The 19153-nt window shown below is 43.6% G+C and overlaps 2 protein-coding genes and 6 non-coding genes across 9 annotated transcripts; all 8 read left to right on the plus strand.

The window, feature by feature from the left end:
- Window positions 1-3036: 3036 nt before the first annotated feature.
- Window positions 3037-3129, plus strand: LOC120797785. Its single transcript, XR_005708574.1, has one exon. It is a non-coding gene; the product is annotated as a small nucleolar RNA SNORD14 (small nucleolar RNA).
- A 780-nt stretch (window positions 3130-3909) lies between these two features.
- Window positions 3910-4002, plus strand: LOC120797784. The gene has a single exon (XR_005708573.1). It is a non-coding gene; the product is annotated as a small nucleolar RNA SNORD14 (small nucleolar RNA).
- A 222-nt stretch (window positions 4003-4224) lies between these two features.
- Window positions 4225-4317, plus strand: LOC120797781. The gene has a single exon (XR_005708570.1). It is a non-coding gene; the product is annotated as a small nucleolar RNA SNORD14 (small nucleolar RNA).
- Window positions 4318-4545: 228 nt separating this feature from the next.
- On the plus strand, window positions 4546-4638 carry LOC120797782. The gene has a single exon (XR_005708571.1). It is a non-coding gene; the product is annotated as a small nucleolar RNA SNORD14 (small nucleolar RNA).
- A 743-nt stretch (window positions 4639-5381) lies between these two features.
- Window positions 5382-5474, plus strand: LOC120797802. The gene has a single exon (XR_005708590.1). It is a non-coding gene; the product is annotated as a small nucleolar RNA SNORD14 (small nucleolar RNA).
- Window positions 5475-5705: 231 nt separating this feature from the next.
- On the plus strand, window positions 5706-5798 carry LOC120797783. The gene has a single exon (XR_005708572.1). It is a non-coding gene; the product is annotated as a small nucleolar RNA SNORD14 (small nucleolar RNA).
- Window positions 5799-6725: 927 nt separating this feature from the next.
- On the plus strand, window positions 6726-13992 carry rnf175 (ring finger protein 175). 2 transcript variants are annotated; one of them, XM_040140822.1, is made up of 10 exons: window positions 6726-6746; window positions 7124-7161; window positions 7310-7451; window positions 7760-7914; window positions 8534-8641; window positions 9330-9450; window positions 10103-10236; window positions 11199-11300; window positions 11993-12136; window positions 13263-13992. In XM_040140822.1, the coding sequence occupies exons 1-9, from the start codon at window positions 6726-6728 to the stop codon at window positions 12111-12113; spliced, it is 942 nt and encodes a 313-aa protein (XP_039996756.1). In that variant the 3' UTR covers window positions 12114-12136; window positions 13263-13992. The 2 variants fall into 2 exon arrangements, with proteins under 2 accessions (XP_039996756.1, XP_039996755.1); XM_040140821.1 differs by lacking the exon at window positions 13263-13992 and having other exon boundaries at window positions 11993-13189.
- A 637-nt stretch (window positions 13993-14629) lies between these two features.
- Window positions 14630-18761, plus strand: LOC120797256 (serine protease FAM111A-like). Its single transcript, XM_040140768.1, is given in 6 exon segments — window positions 14630-14801; window positions 15356-15425; window positions 15594-15662; window positions 16856-16909; window positions 17036-18617; window positions 18620-18761. Coding segments are annotated over 5 exon segments (1803 nt in total). The 5' UTR covers window positions 14630-14801; window positions 15356-15365; the 3' UTR covers window positions 18658-18761.
- Window positions 18762-19153: the final 392 nt, after the last annotated feature.

Consider the following 19153-nt stretch of genomic DNA (forward strand, 5'->3'; position numbering starts at 1 on the left):
GCCCGATAGCACAGGCGCACACCCACACCCACACCCCCACACACACACACACGCACACTTGTATTTGCTCTAAAGCTGGGGTGGATCACTTTGTGCCTGCCTTCATCCATTCATCCTCCACCCTCGTTCATCCCGCAATCTGGCCATCCTCATTTCCTCCATCCTTCCTCCATCTCTCCACTCTTCCCTCCCTCCCACCATGCTACAGATGCTGCTGTCATCCCCAAACATTCCTCCATCCATCCATCCATCCATCCATCCATCCCTCTGTGCTCCCAGAAAAAAGAAAGCCAGCACTCACCATGTTTTCCTACGACGCAGGCGAAGAGTGTGAGTGTGTGTGTGTCTGTTTTCCAGCCTGAAGCCATTGCGTCATGATAGCGTCTTGTTTGCTCCCTCTCCTCTCCTGTGTGTGTGGTTGTGTGTGTGTGTGTGTGTGTGGGAGGGGGCGGGGGTATCATCGTCACGGCAACACCAGCAGCTTGCAGCAGCACCACCACCAGACTGAGGGGAGGGAAGGGGTGGGGGTTGGGGGGTGGGGGGGCAACCATCCGGCCCCTGCTGCAGCATCCACCAATCACGAGCAGGAGCGTTTAGAAAAGGAGAGAGGTGATTGGTTCTTCGGTCTGTCAGTTATCTGATGGTGTGGGGGTATAATGCTCTGTCTCTCTCTCTATTCATCACAGTGTCTCTCTCCCCTCTGGTCTCACTCGTACCAACTCAGTCTGTATTGAGTTCATGTTGCATCAAAACAATTCTCCGTTAAGTATATTTATGATTATTCAATACAAAAGAGTCAGGTGTTTGATACGCCTTTGATTTTAGAAAACGCAATAACACATTTTGTCCTTTAGTTTCCAGTTTTCCTCCTCTCTTTTCCAGTTTTCTTGCCAAAGCATGTGTTTCTTTTCATTAATTTATTATCACCATTATTTCTCAATCATTCGGTTAATATCAGTATCTTTAATATTAATTTGATGTGTTTTTCATGGAAGATGCTATGTAAAAAAAATTACAATTATTATTGATGCTAATATTTATAACTTTTCTATTATACATGGTATACAATTTATATTATATAAAATAAATATTATATTTAAATATGTATTATATACATTAATAATGTCATTTATCATTAATATTAGTTTTAATTGACCCTAAAGTTCACTGTAGTTTTTGTGTTCCATTTTTTTCATAGTCATGACGTGTTTATGTCAATGTTTATTTGTTATTATTCACCAATATTGTTTATTATAATTAATAATAAGTATATTTGAAACGGTTATTACTAGTGGTAGATTAAAAACTATTGTCGTTGTTTAAGGCTATATGACGATAAAAATTATTGTGGAATATCATATTATTATACAAATCCGAAGTCTCAGACCATTTTCCCATTCACATGAATGTGAGGATAATGTCATTACAAAATAGTCATGAATATTAGTAAAATATAGTTCTGTTTTATATTCTTTTTTGTTTTACTATAAAATGTATTTGATTGGAATAATGTAGAGGTAATATAAGGTTTAATAATTGCAGAGACACAAGAAGAGAAAAAAAAGGCAGCACCTGTCTTATCACCTGTACTTATAACTAGCATGTAAAAGTTCCTTAGTCATGTTTGAAAGAGTGCGGGTGTAATACACGGGTTTAATGCTGAATACGTAGTGTACGGTGCGGTAACGGAAATCACGGCTCAGCCTCCGGTCCAGCAGGTGGCGGTAAGGCGCCAGACATCAGTTTACCGTCCGCCGCGATGGAATAAAACGAAGCGGAAACGCGAGCCGGAGTCATTTGGAGCGGGAGGAGACGGAGCTTCGGTGGCGGCGAAATCGACTCCGACCTCATCGGTAAATATGGTTTTAAGCTTCGTTTTAGGCCTCAAATGGCAACGTGTACGTGCTAATCGCAGTGTGTGGAAGCATTGGTTGGCGGTATTTAGCGTAGATGAGGAGTTAGCTTCACGGATGGTCGAGGATCGTTTCAGCGCCAGTGCCGAAGTCTCCCCACACGTTTTACTTCACTGAAATATTTGTACCGTTGTCGAGTTTATTTCATGTTTTATTTTAAAAACACGTTATTCGGGGATAAACGAATGCTTTACAGTCACTGCTACAAATGAGTGTATAGCAAGTGCCCCGTGTTGAAACGACGAGGTTTGACTCGAACAGCTAGTTTCTGTAGCTTGTGTTTTAAGCAGTGACGCCGTAGCACAGAGCCGAGCCTGTGTTTTATTAAACAATAAAACGCCTTATTCAAAAGACTGAATGAACGAGAGGCGAGGGGAAAATCTATCAGTGTCTCGGGTTCGGCAGCTTCCAGCAGCTGAACACGTGGTGTACAGCTCAGTTCAGTTACTAGCATTTTAGCATCACGAATATCGGACTTACATCCAATATAATCCGTTATTCAGGGCCTGAGAATAGATCAAAAATCCTTGTATCCCTTGATTTGTGTGAGATGTCAGTCTGTTAATCATTCATTCAGCCTTTTGTCCACTTTTAACTGATCTAATTAACCTGCTGGTTTAACTGGATTTTTTTTTTTCATTAATTGTTAAATTATTAAAAATATGAAACCACCGAAAAGTCTCTTTTAGGACACCAAAGAGATCTTAAAATTGTTTTGTCAAAACTCGGAGTCATTGAAGATATTGATTATATTGAAGCTGTAACCTGACACTGCAAAGTAAAAAAAAAAAAATTTCTTTGCTTGATAAACCGGTAATGGACTATTAGTAGTTGTAGTTTAAATATTTAGTTTTAGATTTAAATGTGTCACACCGGGCTTAAATTCAGCTAACTGTCTAGCGTCTCACCTGTCCACGTGCCAAATGTGACTAGAAATTAAACTCTTCTGTGAATTTAAAGCCTGTTTCGTTTTATTTTCAGAGTTTAAACGTTGCTGGTTGTTCAGCGCCTGACCGCCTGCCAAGGGAGCCCAGCACCAACCGCTGAGGCCTTCACCTGCAGCATGAGCAAGGTTAGGAAAACTTCTGCCGGGGCTGGACACGCTACAGCAAATTATTTTCATACGCTGTGATGACGCCTTTTCCTGCCATTCGTAGTTTCCACCAGAGGTCTGAAGACCAAAGATGGCCCAAACCTTCCTTGGATGTCTGAGCGTTTTTTTTTTGGCAACAAAGGAGCATGTGTCACCCACTCAAAATGCATGATTAGTAGCTTTTTAAAGAGCTAAAGTCTTGACGTCATGTCCGGGCTAATATCTGTTCCACCAGCTTCTATAGATCATTTCTTTCGTTGCTCTTAAGAAGAAAGATTTGCTTTTCATATTCTAAGACAAATTGGCTCCACTTACTTTCCATAAGAAATTTAAAACCTTGTGATTTTAGCAAAGTTAAACAGTTGCTTAGTGAACACTGAAAAAACTGCAGCTCCCAGGAAAGTTCAAGAGTGTGGTGGTGCTAGTAATTGTTAAGGAAACACGACTTTCAGTTTAAAAGCTGGAATAAATGACGGGTAGCTCCATGACCTTTGTTGTGCTCCGAATTTATGCTCAGTCATATGAGAAGTTTGCTCTCTCACTGATTCTATGACTTACCCGACAGGTTTTCATTGGTCACCGGAGCGTGGCCTTCAGGGACACCATAGAGAGGCCGCTCAAAACTGTGTCGAGATGGATGACTTGACTAATTCCTCAAGGGAAAAAGGCAGGAATGCGTCGGCTCGACTGAACCTGGGGACAGGTGAGCAGATTGGTTTCTGTTTACTGAGTTGTTCCTGTTTGCGCCAAGTACTGAAACGGTTAATTTTGTTGTTTTAATATATTTGATTAATCAACAACTCGTTTCAGGTCTAATTCCAAAGTTTTGGATCACATGTTCAATGTATACCAGCTTTGGTAGACTTCACACCTCAATGAAGGGTGGAGTATTCCCACCTCTTTTCGCTGTGATGACGCCTTTTCCTGCCATTCGTAGTTTCCACCAGAGGTCGACAGACCAAAGATGGCCCAAACCTTCCTTGGATGTCTGAGCGAACAATGAAAGTCCGGCTTGTCCTGTAACATCTTTGCTCCCAGAACTAACTTTATCTCCGTCTCACTTTCAGGGTGAATGTGTCGGCGGCGGCGGCGCTGTCGTGTCCATCTAAGATGAACAGAACCGTCAACAGCGGTGGCGGTCAAAGCTTGTGAAGCTGGTATGTTTGTTTTTTAGAGCTACAGTTTACCCTTTAAGATGTCTGTCCCTTGAAGTCCGGGTCGCTGTGATGATGCCTTTTCCTGCCATTCGTAGTTTCCACCAGAGGTCTAAAGACCAAAGACGGTCCAAACCTTCCTTGGATGTCTGAGCGAATTAAAAGAAGTGAATATAATCTGTTGTTGTGCGTCTATGGCTTCACACCTAAGTTGTCATTTCATCGCTTTCAGGGTGAAAACCTCCGCCGGGAGTGCCGTCATAATTTATGCCCAGTTGGGAAAAGTTTCATCGGGGTCTGGCTATTGCCAGGTATGTGTTTAAGTCTATTTGAGTTTGTTTGTATGTCCAGTCCAGCTGTGATGTACAAACGGACTGCACGCAGTTCGCTGTGATGATGCCTTTTCCTGCCATTCGTAGTTTCCACCAGAGGTCGAAAGACCAAAGATGGCCCAAACCTTCCTTGGATGTCTGAGCGACTGAAGGGAATAAAGATTGTTCCGTCTGTGTTGACTTCATAGCTTAAAAAAAGAATTCTCAAATTTCACTTTCAGGTTGGCTGTGAAACCTGGAGGCCTGGTTCTGGCGAGGCTGTTCTTGTCATGACCAGTTCCACAGAAGCCATGATTCCTTTTTGGAGACATCACATTAGGTGTGTATGTGTAAAATGACACCACGGGGCGTCCTGGTGGTGGTGGTAGCAGCCATATTTTTCCGAGAGAAACCTGCTCAAGAAGGCAGCACGAGGTGCTGCGACGACGAATTATACTGACAATATAAACATAGAGCGAAGATAATTAAATATCCAGTTACGACTCGTGTTTTTGGCTTCTCCATAAAGCATCCAGTATCCAAATGATATGACCCTAATAGGTTCATCATGCACCCTATATTGATCATGGGTCGTATCAGGTTTTGATCAATATTTTCAAGGATAAAATGGACAAAACGATTGAACATTTCAGCACCATTGGGAATAGGCAGTTTTAGCCAGGGTGTTCTTTAAACTGGTCTCATATCCAGTTTTAGAAAAAACTTAGGTTATAAAAATGGTCTGACAAGAATCTGAATTCAGTATCTGTAAATGCCCTTTAACTAGAGCACAACTGTTGTTTGACTGTGAAGTTACGTTAAGTTCAATTTGTGCTTTATTAAAAACCCTCTACTCTTTTGAATCAGTGAAATGAACTCAACAGTGACCCGTTCACCTGCTTGCCACAATTCGCCGTGATGACATATTTTCCTGCCATTCGTAGTTTCCACCAGAGGTCTAAAGACCAAAGACGGTCCAAACCTTCCTTGGATGTCTGAGCGAATTAAAAGAAGTGAATATAATCTGTTGTTGTGCGTCTATGGCTTCACACCTAAGTTGTCATTTCATCGCTTTCAGGGTGAAAACCTCCGCCGGGAGTGCCGTCATAATTTATGCCCAGTTGGGAAAAGCTTCATCGGGGTCTGGCTATTGCCAGGTATGTGTTTTAAAAGTCTATTTGAATTTGTTTGTATGTCCAGTCCAGCTGTGATGTACAAACGGACTGCCCGCAGTTCGCTGTGATGATGCCTTTTCCTGCCATTCGTAGTTTCCACCAGAGGTCGAAAGACCAAAGATGGCCCAAACCTTCCTTGGATGTCTGAGCGAATTAGAATCCAGTTGTGTCCGTTTGCTCAAAACGTTTGGTCTGTTTGCTGATGTTTATTTCTTCCAACAGGTCCACGAGAAACTGGGAGCCGCCCTGCATCGATTCCTCAACTCGGGAGGCTTTTTCCAGACTGCTGATTGTTAGTTCTACTGTTGCTCTATGCAATTTTTTGTTTATCAAGAAATAAAGCTCCAGCTGTAGCTAACTAAAGTTCCTTCTGTCTGCAGTAGACAGCGCACTGCAATAATTGTTTCCTTGAGATAATGGATTGTTAAGGATTCTCCCAACATTGAATACAAATGGAATGAACTCTTGACTTTGTTTCAATAAACCCTCAAGTGTGTGAAATATTTCTCATCTCGTCAGTGGTTGTAAGTAAAGGGGCCCATCTGCCTAATGTAATCCGTAGGGATGCACTAATTTTAACGTGCTTAAACGTCCAGTCTTCATTGCGTCACCCTTACCTCACACTGGGACAAGCTGTGTGTGTGTGTGTGGGGGGGGGGGGGGCATGGCATTAAAGCACATTTAAATAGTTAAATCTACAGTATTGAAATGAGAATCCACTATAAATTTGTTTTACATCTTGGTATTTGTCACAATTTTTGGGTGGTTGTACCAGCCACACACCAATATAATTCACTTGTATGGTGTCACAAAATATTGTGACGCCATACATTATATTAAATGTTGAAAAAATGGTTTTTTTTTTTTTTTTTAACTGGGGTTTTGTGAATTTAAAAACAAATATATAGATAAATGGTAGGAAGGCTGGATGGATGGTGGAAATTCTGACCCTCTTGGGCCTCCGTATACGCCGCGTCTCGGAGCAGCTGTCCATGAAGGGGCTGCTGTCAAAGCAGCGCTAACCTAGCTAGCTGCCGTTTGTCGGGTAGCCGGCACCGGGAGAGGATAAAAGGCAAACCATGGCGAGCGTGCACCCCCCGGTGAGTACACTCGACATGATAATCCACCTGTTCACACACTTTAAGTTGTCACGGTTTTATACTTTTGACAGCTAAATGAGCAAAAACAGCGGTTAACGGTAGCTAACGTTTCCCTAGCTGGCTGGCTAGCTAGCTGCCCGGTTCAGGTCAGCTGTAAACGAGCTGTCGATGCTCGGGCTGCCCCCGTTTCAACGTGGCAATACAGACACGTTATCAAAGACATGAAACGCCTTTTTTTCCTTACACATTACGAGCTGCTTTATGATACGGACGAGACGGAACGTAACTTGCCATTAAGCTCGTAGCAAGTTGTACTAACCCACATAAAACTGTCCGTTGAGAGCTGCTATTTCTGTCCCTGCCTCTCCTCATTACAGGACGACCTGCTGAAGATGACACACAGAGAAAACTGGAAGTGAGCAGCACCTACTTCATTCCCGTTTCACACCCCAAATCTAAACATTTTAAATTGAATTAAATTCAGCATTTCCCTCTATACTCATCTTTACCCCTGACCCCCATTTGCGTTTTTATTCATCTGTTATCACCCCCCCCCTTCACAGGGTGCAGCATGAGCATCTGCATGTGAAGCACAGGGGCCACGAGGCCATGCACGCTGAGATGGTGCTGATCCTCATCGCCACGCTGGTGGTGGCACAGATAGTCCTGGTGCAGTGGAAGCAGCGGCACCACCGGTCCTACAATGTGAGTGGTGACGGTGCGGCTGTGAGGAGACCGGCTGAGTCGGGCTCAGAGAGACATTTTCACTCCTTCTAACTGTATTATGTTCCACTAAATAAGAGCATCCTGAAACGGGCTCTCCATTAACCTAAACTGAAGCTCTTAGAAGTGCTCAGTTTCTCTGCAGAACCCTTTAGTAAGTTTGAACCTCACGTGCCCCCCCCACAAAATGTGCTGAAAATCCACAGACCTTGGAGAAAAAGAACGACAATATCAAGTAAATAAAAAGGAAAAAAATATATAGGATGTTAAACCGTCCGTCCCTTTCTCAGCTGGTGACTCTGGTCCAGATGTGGGTGGTCCCTCTTTACTTCACCATCAAACTGTACTGGTGGAGGTTCCTGTCCATGTGGGGCATGTTCTCCGTCATCACCAGCTACGTCATCTTCAGAGCCACTCGCAAGCCGCTGTCCTGCAGGACGCCGAGGTAAGAGGAAATGAATCCTGAAACGCCCCCATGTTCTTCACTGTGCGGCTGCCATAGACGTGTTCGTGTCTTTTGATTGGAGTCCTAGACAATGAGACGTATATGAGACTCTCAGAAACTCGACCAGCGTTTGGTGTCGTTGGGAAAAGGGCAGGAATGAAAAGCGCCTTTTTCCTAACGAACACTGGATTCTTAGTAGATTTGAAATGATTATCAATAACGGATTAGTTGATCAACTGAAAAATAGTCAATAATTGTGATAGTTTTTTGGAATAATTTAAATCTTTTCTTAAGCAAGGGTCCTGAACTTTCACTTGTTTGAAGTACATTTTTGCAGGTTGATAGTAAACAGAATTGAATTTTGAGCTGTTGGTTGGACGAAACCGGCAGTTTAAACAGGTCAGCTGGGTTCTTTGGAAAGTTGTGATTGGTGTTTGTATTTCTGACACTTAATAGACCAAATGGTTAACTGAGAAAATGATCTGCAGATTAATCAATAATGGAAATAAATGGTAGTTCTTACGTACTTGGAGCTTCCACCAATTAGTGCACCTCCGCTGATATGTGTGTGTTACAGTATTATACGTGTTGAGGGTACTCTACATCTGTTATCTCCTAGGATGGTGTACAAGTGGTTCCTGTTGATCTACAAGCTGAGTTATGCAGTGGGCATCCTGGGCTACTTGGCCATCATGTTCACCATGTTCGGCTTCAACGTCTTCTTCAGGTCAGCCACTACTGACAATGAGTAGAGTGGCACAGCTCGACAGGAGCCCACGCGTGCCACGGTGAAAGTTCACCTCACAGCGGATCTGTGCATCATTAAGTCACTCGAATGCAAAGAAAAGCCTGAGCGCAAGAGGATAAAGCAACACAGAATTAGACGCTGACAGTTAGACGTAGTAACAGTTTCTTATTGATTGAAATCAAACTGGGCTCTTGACTATTATGAAAGAGATTAGCAAACGAGTGAATTTCCACTGAACATTAACACGTTTCCTGGCTGTCAATGTCGCTAAATCTGTATTTGTTTTATCAGACGAATTCCAACTGCTCTGCCTTGTAGTAGCTAAAAAAAGTGTGATGTGGGTACAGGGATAAATTATCAATAACAAATTTCCAAAAAGGGTTCAGAAGGTCACAGGATCAAAGCATGCAAGAGCTACCTGGACCCACCCAATACAAAACTTTACCTCCTCACCACCACACTGCATCATGGACTACATGTAACACGTTTTGAACTGCTCGAGTGTAACAGCGACCGCTAGAGGACAGAAATGAACTGTTTCTGATTTCTTGTCACTTCCTTAAATGAGTTGTTTCTCAGCTCAGTTACGCACAATTCGTATGAGATTTATTTGCAAGACATAAATTATTTCTAGAGATGACTTGTCTCCCTTTTCCTTTCTGCGCAGGATCAAGGCAGAGGACTCTATGGACGTAGGCGTAATCATGCTGTTTTACGGTCTTTACTACGGCGTCATGGGCAGAGACTTTGCTGAAATCTGTTCTGACTACATGGCTTCTACAATTGGGGTAAATGACTGTAAAAAACAAAAACAAAATAAATGACTTCATGTTTTAGCAGTGGTTTGCAGGATTTAGCTAATATGTGACTAAATAAAGTGTGTCAAACTCTGCAAGTCCTTAGTGCCCACTTGCGTCAAAATTGGCGCTTCTTCTCTGGGCCGTAACTTTGAACACGGGCACGAAACGCACATTTTTAGATGCAGTGTCACCTACATATCATACGTCATTACCTCCAATGTCCATTAAGAATTAAGGGTCCATTAATCTTGCCTGACAATCATGTTTTTAAGTTTTCTTCAGTATCAAAGCCATTGGGTGATTGCTGCCTGCACATCTGTGGCTACACTGCAAACAGGAACTTGTAATAGCTAGTTGGTCGTACCCTTCATTGTGTCAGTTAGCCGAAAGTCAGACTAATATAAAATACAGGGCTCAAGTTGTAGCCCACAGCGGTAATTCACTGCATCCCCATCAAGATCATATTTCCTGTTTACAGCCCCCAAGTTATGGAAACTGTGGTTCCAAAGATTAGATATGTTTTTGATCCTGCTGATTACAGTGTGCATTAGAGATACTTGCCCTGTGTTGAAAATCTGTGGACATACCTCTGGCTGCATTAAATATATGCACTGTCGTCCTTGTATGCGTGCGTTTTCAGTACTACAACAAGGGAGGCATGCCCAGCAGGAGCCTGACCAACGACATCTGCGCCGTGTGCGGTCAGAAGATCCTGGTGGACGTGGAGGAGGAAGGATTTATAGAGGACACCTACCAGCTCTCCTGTGGACACATGTATCCTAAAGCTCAGTTGATCCCTGCAGGAAAAAACAAGGCTGTTGAACTTTTTATTGGACGTGCAACTGTTCGGCCTAGCATAGCGCAAGAAATATCGGTTTATCCATTCAAGGAGTGCTTGTGCGCAGCGTCTCCAGCTGTAGCACCTGATACGGTGTATTTACATTTCATCAGCTTGATTTCTCAGATGCTCGTCGTCCAAAGCAACTTACAGTAGGTGCATTGAGCCTCCATAGGAACAAGAGCTAGACGCCCGACGGATACAGTACCAGCACGGAACTCCCTCCAAAACCACAGATTGTCCTTTTGACATCTCTCCTTCTGTATGGGTCAAACGAGCAAGGCTAGACTGTGTAGATAAGACGGCCTTAGATTTGTTGGTAGGTGTATGTTTAACCTTTGGACAGAGACAGGCTAGCTGCTTCCTCGTGTCTCCAGTCTTTATGCTAAACCGAGCTAATCAGCCGCTGGCTCATATTTCATATTTACTTCACAGACATGAGAGGGGCGTCAATCTTCTCACTCTCAGGAAAGGGGGACAAAAAGCATGGTTCCTTCCGACCGGAAGACGACAGTAGTGCTGGTACAGGCAATAGAGATGCAACAGCAGAGGTGAGAGACGGAGCAGTCTCTGTCTCCCCCAAGAGGTGAATCCAGGTCAGAAGATGTTCTAGTCACCAAGGTGGAGCCTTGAGTTTGTGTGCATGTTGTTCCTGAGGATGAGTTGCCGTCTGCTGATGTACTGTGAGCTACTTTTTCTAGACACGGAGGAATTTATTGTGTTTATTCTCTTCCGCTTTAAGGACGGCAGTATATCTTTTTTCAACTGTTATTAAGTTACTAAGTTATTTTTGTGTCCCAAAATATACGGCAATAGCCAAATACACTGAGATAAGCTATTCGTAAAGCTGTCAAATTTATTTTTAGTCTTTTTTCCTTAACTTGACCCACCCCTCCAGATTCCACGAGTTCTGCATCCGCGGCTGGTGCATCGTGGGTAAGAAGCAGACGTGTCCGTACTGCAACGAGAAGGTTGACTTGAAGAGGATGATGAACAACCCGTATCCTTTTACCGGCACTGTGGGTCAGAGTTCATTAATAAGTGGTTCCACTCTAAACATCAAGTGCAGTTCTCACCAGGCGTTAGTTGGCCAACATCACACACTCGCAGACTAAACATCTGTCCTCTGGTTAAACACAGTCCACCAGAATCAGAACGCTAAAACACCAGCAGCTGCTTAAAAAAAATCTAGACTTCACCCAAAGGTATTTCACTATAATGGGACCTGCTGGCTGGAAAGAGTCTTTACACCCCCCCCCCAATAATCAGATTAAAAGAAAACTTTTGATTGCAGGCTTTTTGAGGGCCCCTCCCCATGTTGGGGCCCCGGCTACGACACCTGTGGGAACAGGTGACAAAAAGCACAAAGGCCAAACTTCATCAGCGCAAATCCAGAAGTAGCTAAAAAGCCAAAAATTCACCAAATTCATCTGAAAAGGCAGCAACTGCCAAGTGTTGACTGAAGAGTGACACAGTGGGGGCCTCTTAATAGGCCTACTGGTAATAGATGGATGAATGTGAATCAGCATCGATACCTATTTTCTTTCAATATCATAATGTACACATTGTTTCATTTTAATATAAGGTGGTGTTACGCACTGTTCCCCTGCAGTCCCAGAGGACTGAACTCGTACGTAGGTCGCCTCTCATCTATCCGAGCTCTCTCTCCTTAATTCCTTGGTCTCCTGCCAGCTGGGAGAAGACACACGTCCTCTACGGGCAGTTGCTCGACTGGCTCAGATACCTGGTTGCCTGGCAGCCCATCATCATCGGTATCGTTCACGGGATTAACTTCTCCCTGGGCCTTGAGTAGAGCCCAGAGGAACGCCGCCGTAGGTATGTCAGGAGTCGAGGGAAGTGCGAGAAACGTTTGGCAGCAAACTGTCAAAGTCAGCGCTACAAGGAACTGACCCGGGCTGCTTTTGAAGTCTTTTGTTTCTTTCGTACGTGTTCTGCGACTGAACGCTTGCACAGTTCCCCGCAGACCGATCCCACGTGGCCTGCGTCGCCGTGTGCAGAGGACACGGCGATCCCAAAACTGCTGCCAACTTGGACAAAAATATTTAAGCACAGATCCAGTATTTGATCTTTTCAAAACGTTTGACACAGGAAAGATGTGTCTGGTTTGGAACTTATGGAAACGTTGCTCTCATGCATGATGTTTTTTTTTTTTTTGAGATAAACCAATGCTTTTCTATGTACTGTGTCATGAAAATGCCTTTTATTTTTTATTTTTTTAGTAGTTTTATTTGCACTCCTCCCTGCTGGTTCCATTGACACCACTAACGAGTTTCTGCCCAAACTCTTCTTTTAAAAGACTTAATGTGCATTTGGAAGGCTGCAGCTCTTTGCACATTGATTACAAAAAGGATAATTCTGTCCAAATAGTTGTGGTTTACACAAAACCTGTTTACATTTCATGTAACTTTGTTTATTACCGAAGTTTTTTTGGAACGTCTGTTTCGTCATCTTTTAATTTGTATGAGGCTAAAGTAAGTGGTCAGTTTATTGTAGCAGTTTGAGTAAATACGTCACCATTGAGTTTCTGAAGGAGTTTTGTAGACTGCAGTTACCACTGCAGCCGAACCTCCAGGATGTAAACCCGTGTAGAAGGGAGTAAAACATCCCGTCAAGGATCAATTTGAGGATTGTTTTACAGAACTGGGGGATAAATGGGTAGCGTGTACTCTTGGCTTTGTTGTCATTCTCCCAACACGGTGGCATGTGCCCCTTAACTCCCAATCTTTTAATAATGAGGTAGAATGGGTTTGATCAGATCCTTGAAAAGTTTTCCATCCATCAGGAAGAAAACTTTCCTCTGTCAAATCAAATAGACGTTGCTTTCTTATCAAGTCTGCTGCTATTAACTTTGTATTAAATAAATATTTATAAAACCCCATCCAAGTGTCATAAGTTGTTCACACAGAAATGCCGTGGTCTTACTGAAGATTTTGATTTTCAGTCTGCCTGTCCCTGCTGCTGACCCCCCTTGGTTTCATCAGACCAGAGAATCTGGTTTCTCACAGTCTAAGCGGCTGCCATGCGTCTGTCACTGAGGGCAGTCTTCCGTCTGGCCACCCTGCCATAAAGCCCAGATCGGTGGAGTGCTGCAGTGATGGTTGTCCTTCTGGAAGCTTCTCCCACCTCCACACAGGATCTCTGGAGCTCAGCCAGAGTGACCGTCGGCTCCTTGGTCACCTCTCTTACCAAGGCCCTTCTCCCCCCGATGGCTCAGTCTGGCCGGGCGCCCAGCTCTAGGAAGAGTCCTGGTTGTTCCGCATTTCTTCCACTGATGAATCACGGAGGCCACCGTTCTCCTGGGAACCTTCAATGAAGCAGATTTTTTTTTGTAGCCTTCCCCAGATCTGTGCCTCAACACAGTACTGTCTCTGCAGGCAGGTCCTTCCACCTCACAGCTTGGTTTTTGCTCCGATGTGCATCGTCAGCTGTGAGACCTTACCCAGACACAGGCGCGTGTCTTTCTAAACTCTGTCCAATCGGTTCGGTTTGCCACAGGCGGACTCCAGTCGAGTTCTGGACACAGCTCAAGGACTGTTAAATCGAGCAGGAAGCAACTGACCACGGTGACGGCTCTGAACACTTTTTGTAATGAGAGATTTCTGTTTTTGATTTTAATACATTTGCAAAAATGTCTAAAAATATGTTTTGACTTTGTCATTCTGGGTTAGTGGCTTGATGGGCAAAAATGGCAAAGAATTTGATCCTTTTAAAATTAAACCTACACCACTATAAAGTGAAGGAGTGTGAATACTTTCTGAAAGTCACGCTCTGTTGTGTATTTGACACAGATTCAGCTTTACTAAAAACAATAATCAATCATGAATTATGCCAAAGTCTCCCACAGCCTCTGTCTCAGCTTCTTAAAATGTATTTGACGGGGGCAATGTACAGAATCTCCCTAAGAAGAAGAATTACTTTATTACTTCTTATTAAGACACTAGCTGCTAATAATTAACTGGTCACCTTGTTTTGCAGGATCACGCATTGATTAACTATGGAGAAAACAAAAGACGCAAACAGTAAATAGTAATGACAGAACACGACTTTCATACGAACAGATGGAGCTCAGAGTGCTTTACCAAAACAAAGGAAAAGGGACCATTTAAACAGGTAAAATATCATTTTTTTCCAAAACAAAAACGGAGGCAAGTGAAAGTGATAAAGTTACACAAAGAGAAATAAATCAGATAGAAATGATTGATATTCTACTGGGTGCTTTTCCCGCCTTACAAGGATGAAAATACGTTCAGTCCCTGTTGATAAATCGAACCAAACATCCAGAGTCACCGGCTTTTTTCCTTTCTTCTTTTCCCGTCGCGTCCAATCGTCTCCCGATCCACCCACCGGGAACCGGCTGCAGGTTCCTGCGCGTCCCCGGGGCGTTCCCGGTCAAACGAGGGGAAGAGCTCGAGTCGACTCTGTCGCAGCCCCGCCGGTGCCGTTTTGACCAGACCGACGCCGAAGTCTTCACGACCCACAGGTAGAGTTCGGGGAGTTATTCGCTTTCACAGAGAATGACGGTCCCTGAAAAGGGGACTCTGCTGTTTTTACTGTTTTTATTTTTAACGTAGTAATAGTTTTAATGTAAAAATGCAACTCGAGCTCAGGCTCGCATGGAAGGAAAGGAAACCGAAACTAGACCCAGGAGAGAGCACTTGCCCACCAAGGCCGGACGATCCTACATGTCTGGTCGGCTCTTTTAATAGGCGTGGGGGGGCAACCACACTCTTTAACTGCTTCACACTTTCAGATTTTTTTTGAAACCTTCATTCTGTTTGCGAAAATGCAAAACGGGGAGATTTTTTTGGGCGACGTGGTCTGGACGCCAAGTCGAGTCAGCCCCACCCAAACGGCTTCTCTCCGGAATGAAACTGACAACAAGCTTATCTTTTATCCCAAGAGCAGAGACAGCACACCGGGAAACCACATAGTCTGTGAGACATAGATAATAATAATGTCTGACTGAACTCATTCCTGTTCGTTGCTTTAAACACGTCGTTTTAACATCGACTCACTTTATTGTTGTGATGTTAGGTGGAGGAAAATGCCTCCCAAAAAGCAACCGATGATGAAGGACTTGAGGAGCTTTTTTCCGAAGAAGAGTGTAAGTAACATCCTGGCTACTAACAATGTTCTGTAATCAGTCGTCATCCGTGACTTGTGAAGCCGTAATGTCGACGAAAGCTAAGGCCGTCCCCGTGTAACGAGGCTGTCGTTTTCTATGCGGAACTAGCCACCGCTGATTTGCTTGTACACGCTCCTCTTTCATCAGGACAATCCTGGCGGCAGCGGCTCCCCCAGCGCAGAGAGCAGACAGCCAGCTGGCGCCACAGCGTCTAAGGTGAGCGCCCTGTCATTGCCACGTGGTCGCTGGCCCAGGAGGCCATCGAATAAGAAGTTCACGCGGAAAGTTTTCTCGAGATGTGGAACTTTTCCACACACGAGGGGTACAAAATGTTAGAGACACCTTTCGATATATATATATATATATATCGCAGTCCAGAACAACACCGCCACCCGCTACGACCGCAATAATAAACATAAAGTAGAGCGATCACCTTTCCCACGGTGTCGCCGAAAACTGAAAACGCGAAAAATGAACTTTGTGAAAGGCAGAGTCCACGGCCGGGCTGATGCGTTGGACTGTACCGGTGATAAAACCGATGGCCAGAAAGCTTGGTGTTCCTCTACCTTCTCCAAGCAAACGGCAAGTTTTTTCCACAAAAAGAAGTTTGGTAGGTTCTAAATGATAAAATGAAGACAAAGAAGTATTTTTTTTTTTAAATCAACTCATTATTCCAGAGTGAAAACATAAAAAACAAAACAGCAACTTAATTAATGCTGTGCGCCATCTAATATCAAGCCAACCCAAGCTGGTTTTGTATTTTGACAAAAGAACCCATTTTGTAAAACGATGTTATTGTTAAGAAACACTCATTGCAATGGAATAATTTATATATTTTATTTTTCCGTTGGATGTCACGACCACGCTAGAACTCGTATTGGACCCGGAACCAGACAAGAATGTGGATGACTTGACATAAGTCTGCATTTGTTGGTTCTCTTTAAGTTGGCTTAAAATTGATTTGAAAATAAACCCGCAGTTTATTGACAGATAACTGAACGCATTTTAGGTTGAACCCCAAACATGTACTAAGTATTAGGTACAAATTACTCACGTTCTTAGCCTTATAATGAAAGGCTGTTAATATAATTATTATTTAAGATGAGAACACGCTGGTCATCGAGAAAAACTCATTTGACCTGTTGATGTCGATGTCGTCAGAATTTCATTTTCATAAGGAAGAGTTACCTAAACTTGTACATGACATATGTGAATGTCATGTATAAATCGTACATGACAGAACAGGCAACAAAATAAAAGTACGTACACTAAAAGAGAACGAGCACAAAATGCAACCATAAGGACCCACTCTTCAAACCACGGCGGCCACTAGTCACCGCTTTAAACGTGTCATGGATGAGGTCGGTGACTTTACGACAGTAAGTCTGAGTCTTTTTCTCATTTCGCAGACTGTTACAGGCTGTCAAGTGACAGTGAAGGAGGAGAAAGACAGCTATTCCATGGTAAGTCGCCTGTGATACACTGCACTCACAAAATAATATACACACACATATATATATATATACACTCTTTTTTTAAATCAAAACGAGGGCATCTAACTTTTATTTTGGTACTCTGATTTCCTGCAGGTCGGCCATTTACATCATTTCACGGTGAAATTTGATCACGCTAAATCTGAGGAATACAACATTAACTGTCATAAACCTTGCACAGTGCTGAAGGCAATAACATCAGATGAAAAATATAAGACGAAGATCAAGGGTCCAAAGGAAAACATTGTGATTCAGCTGGGTAAAGGGGATCGAGATTCGACCATTGCAACACATTTCCCTTGTTCTTGTATCAGCAATGGTGAGTCTCTGATCATGTCGTTTAAATCAGAAAAGATCGAAGAGGCCGGTGACCAACATGACGAAATGATACATCCGAGAGACAAATATTCAGTCTTCTACATTGATCGAGATGGAGGGCTGAACACCAAAACAAAGAAGCTTTTTAGGAGCAGTGCTGTCAGACAGTTCAAGCGTCTCTGTGTTTACGGAGAGACGGGGATGACTGTGAAAGAAGCTCTGAAAAGAGACGGTCGCTTCATCGATTCCCTCTGCGACTTCCATCTGTCCGACAATGAGAATCCAAATATCCTCACTGCTTGTACACAAACCGTTGACAACCTAGATGGGAAAGTATTCAAGATACGTTCTCACCAGAACAAGAGAGAAAACGATGAGAAGCAGCAGAAGAACCCAGGTGCGTCAGCTAGTTTGAGCAGAAACAGGCCCCTCCTAGAGGTAGTACGGCAGAGTGGAATCAGTGTAAAAAGAGCACTGGAGGAGAAGGCCGACAGCAGCAGCGACACTGAGGAGATTTCTGAAATACTGCGTCAGCAGTTTCCCGACCTGAAAAAATGGATGGAGGAAAGATTCCCTCGTGATTCTTTTCAGGAAGCGCTGACCCTGAAGAAGGAGAATTTTGGAAAGATCCAACAGTCTTTTAGTGAAGTTCACAGAGTCAGGAAGCTGCTAAACCTGGGCAAGTCCGTTTGTAAAGTCGTCGTTGAGAATGTCTGTCAGGGAACAGGCTTTGTGCTGTTCGATAACTTCATCCTGACTAACGCACATTTATTTGAACGTGTCGTTCGGGGACAAAAGTTGCACGAGGATGTAAATGTGTTTGCTCTGTTTGACTATGATGGTCCCGAGCCTGTCACAGATTTCTACTACTTCAGTTGTAAGAAAACATTCATTGACTCTGACAACGCGATAGATTATGCCATACTCGAGCTCAACCCTGAGGGCCAGCAAGTCGGCAACAAAAACGGGACAGGGAAACTAAAAGTACCGCCAGGGCTCCTGAAGAAATTCGGTCGAGTCCCTCAGAGTGGCGAAGCCTGTATTATTGGTCACCCAGAGGGTGGAGTGAAAAAAATGGATCCTACATGTGTCATTGAGAAAGAGGCAAGGGAGCAGGCTGTCAGTGATCACATACATCCGTACAAAGACAGTATGTTCATTGTCCAATCCATCATTAAAGTGATCCAAGATCAGGGCATTGCAAACATAATGAAGGGTGGAGATCAAGCAGACAAAGTAGTGACCTACAACACTTTCATGTATGGCGGCTCTTCTGGCTCCCCGGTGTTTGATGCTCATTGTCGGGTTTTTGGTTTGCACTCCGCAGGATTCGATTATGGGTTTCCAAAGCGCAAGGTGCAAGTGATAGAGTTCGCCCATCCTCTGCTCACTATATTTGAAAAGGTTGTGGGTAATCTGAAGGAAAAGGGAAACCAGGAGCTGTTGAAGAGATTTGAGGAGAAAGCAAAGGGAAACGAATACCTGGAAGAGGTACTGCAGGCTAAGAGTGCAGGTCAGTGAGGCTCCTCAGGGATCTGCCTAAACACATCTGTTTTTTCCTATTTTCTAGTTAATAAAATCATCGTACTCCCATTTCTGTTTTGAATGAACTTACCGAATGTAGCTGTAATCTGTTTTAGTGTAACCATCCGCTGTCAGTGATTCTTGTTGCCTTTACAGGACTGGTACTGTTTTCTAGGAAGCTGTTTGGTGTATTGTAATCAGAACCTTCTAATGCTAACGCAAAAGCGCCAGCGTCGTAGTCGTTTCCCGCCTTCGGGTCTGACCAGAGGGCGGCATTACTCTGCAGCAAATTAAGTTGTGTCCACGTGTGCTGCAATCACAACAAAGGGGATTTGTCCTGTCGGTGGTGCAGGTAAAATGAGGTTTTAAGAT

The sequence above is a fragment of the Xiphias gladius genome, chromosome 12 (assembly GCF_016859285.1).
Source record: "Xiphias gladius isolate SHS-SW01 ecotype Sanya breed wild chromosome 12, ASM1685928v1, whole genome shotgun sequence".
NCBI lineage: Eukaryota > Metazoa > Chordata > Actinopteri > Istiophoriformes > Xiphiidae > Xiphias > Xiphias gladius.

Excerpts from the sequence above, each read along its gene's own strand:
- rnf175 (XM_040140822.1), top strand. The coding sequence starts at position 6,726 with ATGGCGAGCGTGCACCCCCCG. Across the intron at positions 6,747-7,123 it reads TGGCGAGCGTGCACCCCCCG|GACGACCTGCTGAAGATGAC; the intron begins GTGAGTACACTC and ends TCCTCATTACAG. Across the intron at positions 9,451-10,102 it reads ACATGGCTTCTACAATTGGG|TACTACAACAAGGGAGGCAT; the intron begins GTAAATGACTGT and ends GTGCGTTTTCAG.